The 12783-nt window shown below is 43.4% G+C and overlaps 1 protein-coding gene across 1 annotated transcript in view; it reads right to left on the bottom strand.

The window, feature by feature from the left end:
- The window catches only part of MEI4 (meiotic double-stranded break formation protein 4), a 133842-nt gene extending 121932 nt beyond the window's left edge, over positions 1 to 11910 (bottom strand). The window contains exons 1-3 of the mRNA XM_030558323.1: positions 11847 to 11910; positions 11059 to 11307; positions 1172 to 1740 (exon numbers count right to left, since the gene is read on the bottom strand). Coding sequence (XP_030414183.1) covers positions 1172 to 1740; positions 11059 to 11307; positions 11847 to 11910 — 882 coding nt within the window. The remainder of the gene's footprint in view (positions 1 to 1171; positions 1741 to 11058; positions 11308 to 11846) is intronic.
- Between the last annotated feature and the right edge of the window lie 873 nt (positions 11911 to 12783).

Raw genomic sequence — 12783 nt, 5'->3', positions numbered from 1 at the left:
CTAGGTCAGGGCGGGGCAGCAAACACTGCGTCAGAAAGCTCAGGCCCTTGGGCAGGTCTGAGCAACAATAACCGGCTTTGGCCTCCTCAGGCCAGGGGAAGGGGGAGTCTGCCACCCAGGAGCTGAGTGGCAGGGGGGACGCAGGCCCTCCCACTCCACTGCGTTCCAGCCCGGAGCCCTAGCAGCGGCTAACGACCCGCTGCTCAGTCAGTGGGGATCCTGGCCGCAACACACTGACATAAGCTCTGGTAATGCTGCAGCCAGACTGGGGTTAGCTGACCCCGGGGCTATTTCCGTACTCCCTCTCGGGGCCTACCTGGGTCCTGACGTCGGCCTCTGCAGGGTCCAGGAGCATGGGCTCGTCACAGCCAGGGCTGGGTGGTAGCTCCGGCAGCTCCTCCGGATAGCAGGCGTGGGGGAGCTCCGGGGGCTCCTCCGGGTAGCAGGCGCGGGGGAGCTCAGGCCAGTCTGGGTGGCTGCTCTGGGTTGCAGGAGTCTCCCTGTCCCAAGCTCCCTGACGCATGTCTGCTCTCTCCGGTTGCTGGCCCTGACTGAGCTCTAAGGGCCGGCCTTTATATTTCTGGGTCGGCGTCTGACCCTTTGAGGGGCGGGCTCAGAGCTCCTTAGCCCCGCCCACTCTGGCCTCCGGCTGGGCTCTTCCTCCTCTGGGCTGGAGGGGGGCCACACTGCTTCATTACAGCAAGTATGCAGATTTACACCAGCTGAGGATCTGACCCCACATATGTAATGCAGGCAAAAGAAAATAAATCATTAGACATATTTAGTAGCCTGTGTCAAACTATACAATCGCCTCATGCAACAAAGCAAAAAAACAGTATTTATTCCAGTTTCCACAAATTTGTTTTGATCTGCATATAGCCGGCTAGTTGGAGGATAAACCCTAAATTTGGGGCTGGAGGAGAACTTTGCATACATTAAAATAAAAGATTTTCAAATGCTGAAGTTCACTGAAATCCTATTCTTAAGCAATAACAACAAGACGTGTGCTACAACATGCTCTCTTTTTTACATATTTACTTTTTCTTAGCCTCTGTTGAAAGTTCCAAGGAGGCATAATATTTTATTTCTAACTAACAATACTATTAATGTAAACTATATATTTGGATTTCATGCTAACGTAGATAGTGAGGTTGGAAGTTATTTCACTTACCCTATTGATATTGTTGTTGCTTAAAATAACCTGAACTAGGTTTTTCTTAAATTCTTCTAGCTTCTCAAAACACATTTTCAGAACATGATTAGATAAATTAGCATCAGTTATTAAATTGATCAAAACAGAAACTCCTTCTGTCAGAAAATTTGAGACAGGAAATTTAGGATTCTTGTAAAAAGTAAGCAGGCCATCAAGCAATCGAGAGACAGAATCTGATATTGTGGAGCAGTTGCTTTCAAGCTTTGTAAAGACTGTTTTCAGACCTCCTGCTTCAGTCAGTTTTCTTAATTCAAGGAGATGTTGCAAGAATTGCATGTGAGCAGCCAGAGTTTTTTCTTTGCTAGTACAATGAGTATTCAATATGGGAAGTATTTCAGAATTAAATGTACAAGATGAAGTGTTACAACTATGCTCAGAGTGCCCAAAGTTATGGGATATGTCTACAGTATCAAATACACAGTCACTAGATACATCACACCCAGAATCTTCTAGCTGACTTGAGCAATTTATTATAGGGTTTATATGTTCTTGATCCAGCAGAATTTCAGTAAATGCATCTGGGTTTCCTGAAATACAAACATGAAAGTTATATTTATATTTCTGAGACACTTTCACGAAGAATGTACTATATCTAATCCAGTGTTTTTAACATAAATCTTAAATGCAAAAAATGAATAATACAGTAGGTTGTTTTCCAGCCATCAATTTTAATACTAATAGAATTTAAAACACATTTTAAAAAAGTTAAAAATCTCTGAAAACAATGCTTATTGAGATTCTGCCTTAAATAGATAGTCCAACCTGTATCTCTGATAAAATCCTTTGAGCATTTTAGGAGTAACAGTTTTAATCTGATTTTAAATATTCTGATGGTTCAAAGACTTCATAGGACTTAAGCTACTATCAGTTCCAAAAAACGAACTGTATGCCATTCCCCATCTCCCACTACCTTTTTCACTACTCCTTCCACTTAAAGAATAGTATTTTTGTACATTTAAAAGCTAATTAACATAATTGTATCTACTAAGTAATCTCCTTCCAATTTTTTCGTTGTCAAATATCCCCAAAAGTGACCTATTTACTTTGTCATTCAAGCAAATCAAATTATGCTTTGCATGGGAAAACACATGAATGTTCTTCTACTCTCTTCCGCACTATGCAAGGGAGGACAGCTTACGAATATGATTCTATGCAGGTATCACATTATGGGTGCTGTTAGGAAAAAAAAAATTCTTGGATTTTGTCTATGCCTGGAAAATGGATTACTATTACTTTTTATTTGCATTACCGTACCATTCTAGAATGTGTTAACATGCTTTAAATAGTACGTTCCTAAACAATTTAGAAGCTAATCTAGATTCAACTGGTTAAAAATGTGAAATTGATCACAATTAACCTTTAAAGAGAAACATTCAATTGGGGGGGGGGAGTCAAAGAACATCTTGGACGGAAATGTGTTATCTATAAGTTGTTATAAGTAACACCTAAATACAAGAACTGAAAAAAAGATTAGAGTAGAACATTTCTCAGGGTTAGAAAATATTTTGATACCAAAATCAAGACAACAAAAATATACCTTTTTAAAAAAAATACAGGGGTCAGAGTTAAGATTGCTGGGCTGGGCTGAAATGTCCATTCTTTTTTGTTTGATACAAATGTGTTTACATTTATTATGTAGTGTGATAAACTCAGGACAGACAACTGCAAGGGGGTAGGGGGTAGAAATCAGTCTCAGAGGGTTAAAAGGCCCTCCTCCCTATCAACTGGGGGGTAACTACAGGTCAATCAGGTTCAGCTGAGAAGGGGTTACCAAAGTATCAATTAGGATCAGCTGATTCCAACTAAGGGCTGCCTGAGACCTTTTTAAACCCTCCCCTGGGAGGAAGGAGGGGAGGAAAGAGAGAGAAAAGAGTCCTGCTGCCAGGAGATTAGGAGCAGCAAGACAGCGAGCCTCACCAGGAGGAGAGGCTGTATTCCCTCCCACAAGGGAGAAAAATAAGCTAAAAAGGACTGGAAGAGAGAAGGAATGAACTTTCCCTGTGCCCCAAGGGGGACGATATTACCCAGGCCTGTTTCGCCAGGGCTAAAAGCAGCGGAGGCTGGGGAGACCGAGAAGGTGCGCTGCCACAGTGGGCAATTTGTTTATGCTAAAATTTTCAAAAGCACCTTAAGAATGAGCGTAAATCCCACTGACCTTCAATGACCGTTAGGCCACTAAGTGCCTTAGTTGATAAAATGGAACCTAGGTGGTTTTAAAAATGTTATGTTTATGTACTAGATTCATATCCATGCTTGCAAATGCTTGGATTTTGTAAAAGGTATGATAGGTAAGTACAGTATTGTCACTTAAGAACATTAAATGATTTTTTGAAATAAAGTTGGGGGTTTTTTTAGAATAAATAAAGCTTTACAACATCTCAAGTAACTTTTTAAAAGCTGGGATGAGGTGGAACTCTGTTGTAAGCAGTGAAAAGATTTAGTTCTGTAAATATCATAGTTGATCAGAGAAAGGTCCCCAATCATTAAATATTTTAATTTCAATGTTTCACATATCATCCCTGTGGCAATGACAACAGTGGCTTAGCTGTTAGGAATATATTTTTGGTTGGTAATGCTGGAAAGGAGGAGGAAGATCAGCACCACGTGATAGCTAGCACTGTTACCACCATCTTGGGCTCCATGAACCATAGTTTGAGAGCCTCTAATTCAGAGAAGAGAGAGGAACCGCATACCAAAAACCAGAATGGTTTATTTATCTATTTTTTATTGCTGTCTCTCTTTTCACATTGAGGCATCCCTGTTACCCTTCATTAAGTCTTCAGTGGCTGAAATATTGCTAGGTAGACTTTCATGAACGATGAATCAGGTTTATTCACTTCATTTTTCCATCCTTTCAACTATTTGTATTTGTGGCTTTTTTTTTAAACTGACTTATTATGTAAGCTTCTCTCTGCCATATAATTTTTTGGTAACTATTCAACTCATTAAAAATTAAGCTGCTGGGATTGCAAAAAAAAACAACCCTCCTTCACAACTTCAAGAACTTTTATCTGTTTAGCAAACTAATATGGTTATGGCAGTTATGGTCCCTTGGAAACAAGATCTGCTTTTATAGACCTTATTTCTTTGAGTCAATAAAATAAATTCTGCCCAGGACCTATTTACATCCTCTATGTATTATTTCAGAATAGTTCTGCAGATGGTAAATGCTTGCAAGATTCTCTATACTGAGCAAGCAACACATTTTCTCTTTAGAGAGATTTTACACCAAGTACTCTAGGATAGTGGTCCCCAACCTTTTTTGTCTGTTGGGCGCCAGACGACGAGCCATGGAGGACTGTGGTGATGGACGGGCATCCACCGAAACGCCGCCAGCAAGTACTGTCATCCAGAGACATCGCCGCTGAAATGCCGTCAAAATTCGGTGGCATTTCAGTGGATGCTCATCTGCTGGCCAGTATATGGGCACACTTAGACACCCCGGCGGGCGCCATGCACTGCATTGGGGACCCCTGCTCTAGGGTCTGCTTATATACTTCAGTGGACTTTTACAAAAAAATTAAAGAAAGAATGGTCTTTTCTGATTAAAAACACAGGACTGTGATTCAAGAAAGCTGGTTGTACTACAGATTTCCCATTTAAGAACAGACTCAGAGAAATGAGCATGAATCAGGCATTCAGAATTTCTATACTTCTTTATACTAAGCACCACAAGGCTGTTACAATGAGATTTTCATAGCAGTTTACCTTCAGTGTGAGAAGCAGGAACACCTTTTACAGAACAACATCTGAAACTAGGCGGATATATGTTTAAACCTAGACATTAAGATTCGAAGAAGAGTTCTACCAAAAGAAAGGAAATGGCATTATGTATGCCAAAAGCCTAATGGGGAGAACTTGTCTCATGCAAATTGTACTCCGTTTTGCTAGATTTGAATTAGTAAGAAGAAATTGTTTTGGTTTTATTCTTTGCTTTACATGTTAATGATCGTTTTTAGAATAATAGAAGTGTTATGGCTGAAATTCTTGCTTCTGAAATTATTTACTGTTTTGTGTATGAATGAAGAACGTACAGCATGCTAACAGAGAAGAGACAGGAGGCACCAGTACTAATGGGCCGGATGGTCGAGAGGGGAAGTTAAGAGGCACCAATCTTATTATCAGAATCACCCTAATGGCAGATTGACGACCCTAAAGCAAAGGCATACACCCCAAGGACAAGATAAAGAGTGGAGCCAGAGGGACAAGATAAGAAACCACTGTGCATACTCCCAGTAACAACCCAATATAATGCTGATTGGGAGCAACCTTGACTACCTCGTGATTAACAGCTCCGATGCGACACAGCAAGGTCCACAGACTTGTATGGGAACTTATTACTATAAAAGAAGGGTGTATTGTCAGGGGACTTTGGGTTCGTTCTTCATCAACATCGGAGCTTCCGTCGCATCCAACAAAGACCCAGCTTCAGTTCCTCCTCTCCCTCTTGTGCAGTTTCAGCTGGCCACTGAAACTGACCAAGCAACACTAAGGGCTGGTAACTATAAGATCCAGCTGCAGAACGTGTGTGTGTGTGCGCGAGAGAGAGAGAGAGAGAGAATGGAAGTATATGCTGATTTTAATGCTTAAACTATACTCTCAATAAATGCGGCGGATTATACCCTTGAAAAAGATTCTGTGTGCTTCTTATACGCATAACAATTATGTAAGATTGGATGATCAATGTGCAGAATTTGGAGAATTAATGTACATCTAATGGAACTCAATCTAAGAGGCATAACTACTCTGCCCTGAGACTGTTAGTGCTCCTGAGGACTGGAATTCAGTGCTTAACTGGAGAAGCAATGTTTGTTGAATTTAGTTACGGAATGAATGCTATGATAGTTGTGAGATAGTTGTGAGAGCTAGCTGTCTGAATTTAAAGTACTATATAACATCTCATTAGAGAATGCTCCCAACTTTAAATACAAAGTCTCAGCTGATCGGAGATAGTCATCAGGACAGGAAATGTAACAATGCTTCCTGAAGAGGTCCAATCTGGGTAGTGTTGTGAGGAGCAGAATAAGGTTCAAATGCCATGCCCTTTCTTCTTGCAAAGTTGGAATAAAGTCAATGACCACCCTATGGAAGCATTTAATGTTGGGATTTGTACAAAAAAAAATACATCTGCCCAGCCCTTGCCCAGCAATTAATTCTGCCCTCAAACCAATCCTGTTCTCCTAGTTCCCACATCAGTTCCACCCCCACAATTGCCTATCGTACCAACTGTCTGTCCTCCAGCTCCCACCACCCATAACAACGCCGTACCCAGGCCCACATCTACCTCGCCCCCAAACCCACATCTGCCAGGCCTTCCAACCCCCCCCCATCAGTTTTGCACCCCTCCACCACCACTTACACTTCTACAGCCCTCGGGGTTCTTCGCCTGGGGGAGCTGCAGTGGAGCCTGTCCCCATCCCTCCTTCTCAAGGTGGGTGTTGCAGTAAGGGAGAGGAGGTGCTGTTTGGCCTCAGCAAGGAAGGAGAGGGGTAGGGGAGCAGCATTGTGCTGTGCTGCTGAGCTCTCTGCTCCCTCCTCCTACTCTTACCTCCTGTGAGCTCTGCAAGTGAAGGGACAAACTCTTCCTGCAGTGATGAACTTCAAGAGGGAGCTGAAGTTTCTTGCATCATCACAAGAAGAGTGCCTGTCCCCTCTTAAATCCTATCTCTCACACAAAAAAACACAGGCGAATCAGCAATAGCGTGTTCATCCTCAGCCCAAGACTGTAATTGGCGTCCCTGCATCATATGTCTGGATCTGTCCTAAATCCAAGATATTCCAGAAACCATCCCACTCTGTGTGCTTTGCTTTTGTCCAGGAAGAGATACATGAATTCCCTTCCCTAAAGACAGTACTATTGCTACCACGATTCTGGAGAGAGACCAGGGGGTAGGGGAGAGCACGCATCTAAAATGGTATGGTAAAGCTTAAAAGCAAAAAGCTCTCTATCTGTCCATCTGACTTCACTGCCCTAATGGAAGTGGGAAAGCAGGGGCTGCTTGCCCTGAAGTCAGTTTTTCCCTAATCCTGCCTAGTTCCTTTCTTGTTCTGCCCCCAAGCTGTAAGCAGGCTGGAGTAATGTATTTATGGGCCTTAGCAAAAAGAACAAACTAGTTTTGGAGGTATAGAAAGATTCCTTCTGCTACAGCAAGTATCTCCAGTAATTCAAATCAGTTGACTGTGATTAGTCAGATGAGCTAAATTAGAAGATGCGAGTGGGGGGAATGTACCCCTTGATGACTTTTGCTAAGATACATGTTGGCTAACTGAATTACAGCCCTTCAAATGCATTAATCTAAAGCTGTATCTACCCTCTAATACTCCATTCACCAGATGTATGCTAGAACGATTGGAGCCAATCTGCAATTTTCTGTCCATTTTAAGTTTAGCAATGCCTTCCTGAGCTGGAATACCAGGTGTTAGCTTTTCAAATCTCTGCTACAGAGACTGACTCACTTTCTTGCCAAGAAGCAACATGATCCTTGATTTGATGAGCTCTTATTAATGATGGGTAAGGAAACCTGCCTCAGAGGATAGCTAAATGTATCCATTTTGTCTTTTGTGCTTCTCCAAACCAAAGAGAGACGGTCAGCTGACCTAAATGTTTTGTGTCCTTTTCCCTGGAAAATTGCCAGAAATCCCGTCTTTGTAATATTTCAGGTTTGAGCAGAAGAAAGGGATAAAAACCTCTTGATTAATATGAAACCTGAATTCTTCCATGAAATGAAGCTTGGCACAGTTCTCAAAACTGTTAGGATAAAAGGTAACAAATGGAAAATTAGAAGAGGCAGCTAGCTCATCTCCTGCCTGGCTCAGGTAATCACAACTAGGAGTGCCACTTTGAATTAAAGCAATTCTAAAGAAATAGTGGCCATTGAACAGTGGTACAGTGTTCTGAATATTAGATTGAATTTCCATGAAATGTATGCAGGGCTTGATGGCATTTAGAAACACTTTAACGAGGCATGAAACCCCACAAAGAAGCCATCCATAGATCCTCTGGTAGTAGTAAGTGATGAACTTTGACTCTTCAGGTCAGGGAAGGGAAACTCTTTAGGCAGGGGAGGGTGGGATTGCCAGCCCTGTGGCACAGCCGGGCTAAGGCAGGCTCCCTTCCTGCCCTGGCCCTGCACAACCCCCGGAAGCGGCCAGCACCATGTCCCTGCAGCCCAGAGTAAGGTGGTGGGGGTAGAAGGCTCATGCACTGCCTTCACCTGTAGGCACCACCCCCCGCAGCTCCCATTGGCCAGGAATGGGGAACCGCAACCAATGGGAGATTCGAGGGTGGTGGTGGTACCCGAAGGCAAGAGCAGCACATGGTGGAGCCACCTGCACCCCACGCCACCCCCAGGAGCTGCTGCTGGACATGCTGATCATTTCTGGGAATGGTGCAGGGCCAGGGCAGGCAGGGAGCCTGCCTTAGCCCCACTGTCACCCCAGAGCCACTCAAGGTAAGTGGTGTAGGCCAGAACCCACACTCCAAACCCTTCCTTACCCCCGAACCCCTGCCTTGAGCCCCCGCTACACCCCTCCTGCACCCAACCCCCTGCCCTGAGCACCCTCCTGCACTCCGCACCCCAATCCCCTGCCTTGAGCCCCTGCTGCACCCCAACTCCCTTCCCTGAATCCCTGGCCACACCCACACCTCTCCTGCACCCCAAGTCCCTGCCCTGAGCCCCCTCCTGCACCCCAACCCCTTTCCCTGAGCCCCTTCCTGCACACCACACCCCTCCCAAACGCCAAACCCTTGCCCCAGCCCTACATTCATGGCCCTACATACAATTTTCCCACCAAGATGTGGCCTTTGGGCCAAAAAGTTTGCCCACCCCTGCTCTAGGTACTGTGACACAATTCTTCTTTTCTGGCTAACTGGAGAAAACTAGAATATTCATAGGTAGTATATGAAAAGGGGAAATACCCCCTATTTGCACAGCACAATGTAGGGAAACTCCAGACTCTTCTGTACTAGTCAGTGAGATTTGATAAAGTGTATTGACATCCGAATTGGACGTCTGGAGTTGGATGCCTGATCTGCACCAATTAAAGGACTCTTCTACAACAGACACAAATCCATGTAAGGATGAAACGAAGGCTAACTTGGCTACAGTCATCAGGGTGAGGTATGTGAACCACCTTCACTGTGACTAAACTAGGGCTGAGAGACTCAATATCTCTTGATAGAGACTCCATTCCCCGGAACGTATCTGCTCTTCTCTGCCTCAGGATTAATAGTACCCCTCAAAGCAGAGCTTCACTCCTAGCCACTGGTTGATTGAGGAGGTAAGACGCCTCCATGAACAAGACTGTAAAATACAAAGGCTGAAATGAAATCTGTTCACCTGGAACTTCTGCATTTCCAGTTGGTCAACATGTTCTGCAGACCACACATCCCCAATTACAATATCCTTGGTAGCCAATACAGAGGAGCAGTCTATCCTGATAATGAGCCTCCCACACTCATATCTTTCAAGCTCTTCTTGTCACAGATGCCCAGCGATTGATTTAGTATTCTGAAGAGCTGAGAGTTCCTCTTCTTGAAATACTGCTTAAAGCAGTGGTCCCCAACCTTTTTCGTCTGGCAGGCGCCAGATGACGAGCCATAGAGGACCGTGGTGGCGGATGATCACCTGCCGAAATTCCACCGACAACTGGTAACGTCAGTCATCACCACTGAAATGTCGCTGACAAGTAGCGTCATCCAGAGGCATCGCTGCCAAAATGCCATCAATTTTTGGCGTTATTTCAGCAGTGACACCTCTGGATGACGCTACTTGTTGGCGGCATTTCAGAGAATGCTTGTCTGCCAGCCAGTACGCAGGTGCACTTAGATGCCCCGGCGGGCGTCATGGCGCCTGCGGGCATCGTGTTGGGGACCCCTGGCTTAAAGTATGGTAGTGTGTATGGGATGGAGGTGTTGAGAAAGAAGGCTGGCAATATACAAGAAGGGAAGCAGAGATATACAAAAAAGGGGACAAAGTCCAGAAACTGCCACAATGGAGACCCACAATTAACACTGAATGCGGATGAGCAGCATAAAATTGCCTCCTCTCCATTTCAAAAAATAGGGGAAAGAAATTCCTCCCATAGACAAAAGTTAAACTAAAACACTGGTGTGAAAAAAATCATGCCACTAAATAAAACTTGATCACATTTTGTTTTTAAATCATACTGTCCTGTGAGCCAAATCTCTGAGAGGTGCAGAGAGATCTACCGGCATATTGCACTAAGCCTGCAGCATCTTGCAACTCAGTCTTCCTCCCCACCAACCAGTCACAACTGGTCTCAGAACTTCTTGGACTTAAGATACAAATTAGAAAATGATTAAAATATTATCTTCTATCTTTTTTTCAATATATTACATATTAGGCCCAAATGCTGATTTTTAAGTCTATTTAATGTGGTTAGAGATAGAAAACTAAGTTCAAAAGATAGAGTTCCAAATTTAAATATGGTACATTAATATTCCCATTAAATTAAAACTAGTAGGCTATGCTGTGAAAATTTAAGAAGTCTTGTCATGATATCTTCTGAAATTATCCAATATGCTGTAGACAGCAACAGACTGAAGATTGATAGCCAAATCCTATGTTATTTTATTTTCTACTGTGAATAAAGATTTTTTTTAACTGAATAAATCTCAAAATTTTTATATGAATTCCTCTTATAACTGAAACTAGTGTCTCGTCACTGTACACTTTTTGGAAAAAAACAAAGATTCCTGCATTTAAGACACCTTTACCTACGCATAAAAAAATACTATTGCAAAGCAAAAACATTCTGATATTTTGTTTTTCAAATGTTAGTGCAGTGTTAGATGTTATTAAAAAACAACTTCAGAGACTTACTATTTTCCAAGCAGAATCTTGGACAGATCTTGTTCAAAAGAAGCTCCTGACGTAATCTAAGGACTTCAGCTTCTAATGCTTCAACTTTTGATCTCCATTTAAAATCCTGTCCAGAAATAATTTTAGCAAGATGCTCTGTGTATTCTTTGCTGCTTTTTTCTGGAGGCTTTGAGTGGATAATTGCCAAAGCCAGTGCCAGCTTTGATATTTTCAAGTACCATGCTTGATGTTCTTTTCTGTCTTTTATTCCTATCATATAATGAAAAAGTCACAGTAAGTTTTTTTGTTTAGTTAGTTATGTATCTCATTTACTGATGGCTATATTCCACAGTGAGGCTAATTATCTTTTTCTCATGTGGCCTTAGATCAATCAACAGAAACACAAATCTAAACAATCACATATAGTATGAACATGAAACATGCAAAAGTAGCACGCAGGCAATGTCAGTAATCAAATTCAGTTTGGTAGTTTGAAACTAATAGCGGGAATAGTATGCATCTCAAAACAAGTTTACCTTAGGAGGAAAAATATTCTAGTGAATATTTTAATGCACATTTTATCCCAACACTAAGTTCTAACCTCATGATTGCAGAATGCGTACTGGATCGTACATACTTTATCCATTACATGATTTTGTAAAGTGTTAAAAATAAAGGAATCTTATAAAAAGATCTTCATAAAATGACTCTAGCTTGTCTTTTTGTACACTTGATATGTTTGGATCCAATGACTGTGACTCCATAATTTAGGTCAAGTGCTGTAGCTATTTTTAGAAATCTCACAGTACCTTCTTTATGGTTTGTGAAATCTGCAGTGAAAGTGTTCATAAAATCGAACATATGCTGGGTCATCATCCAAGACTGCCATAATACAAAATATATGGCAGAATGCGGGTAAAACTGCAGAGCAGGACACATATTCTCCCCCAAGAAGTTCAGTCTCAAAATTAACACTATTTTAAATGATCATCAGCATGGAAGCTTCTACACAAGCCGTCCCCAAATTTTTGAGGGTTATGCCCCCCCTTACCCGTGTCCGAACTCCCCCATCCCCTTCCCCCCTACCTCCCAAGCCAGAACGTGGCTCTGGGGACGGGGAGGGGGAATGTGGACAAGGGTAAGGGGGCAGAGGCTGGGGCCGCAGCTGGAGGTAGGTCTGGGGCCAGGAGTGGGGCTGCAGCCAGGGCCGAGACTGGGGCAGGAACAGAGCTGCAGCCAGGCCTGCGGCAGCGGCCACCAGCCAGGCCTGCAGCCAGGTGTGGCTTTGCTCCCAGTCTTGCCCCTAACCGGGAGCGGAGCCATGCCAAGACTGGGGACGGGGAGAGGAGGAGGGCTAGGAGCTGGGGACACAGCTGGGGTGGGAGGCACGGCGGGACTGGGAGGTGCTTTCCCCCAACTCCGGTCAGGGATGACCCATGCCCCTCTGTGCCCGCCCAGATGTTCCTCCACATCCCCCTAGAGGGGTGCACCCCACACATTGGGGACCTTTGTTCTACACAGATATAACTGCCAGCGAGAAGTTTGAGCCAAGGTGTTAGGGAAGCTGCCTTTAACCTCTTCATAACAATGGTTTGAATGGAATACTATTCTAGCAAGACCTCACCACATCAACTGGATTTTTTTTTCAGAGAACTTCTGCATTGGATCATGGCAAGTTTTTCATCTTTTTTATAGAAATAAACATGACCTCTCCAAGGGCAACCAAATCTAAACTTTGCAGTGACT

This window comes from Gopherus evgoodei, chromosome 3 (genome assembly GCF_007399415.2).
Source record: "Gopherus evgoodei ecotype Sinaloan lineage chromosome 3, rGopEvg1_v1.p, whole genome shotgun sequence".
NCBI lineage: Eukaryota > Metazoa > Chordata > Testudines > Testudinidae > Gopherus > Gopherus evgoodei.
This window is presented reverse-complemented; position numbering and strand designations above follow the sequence as displayed.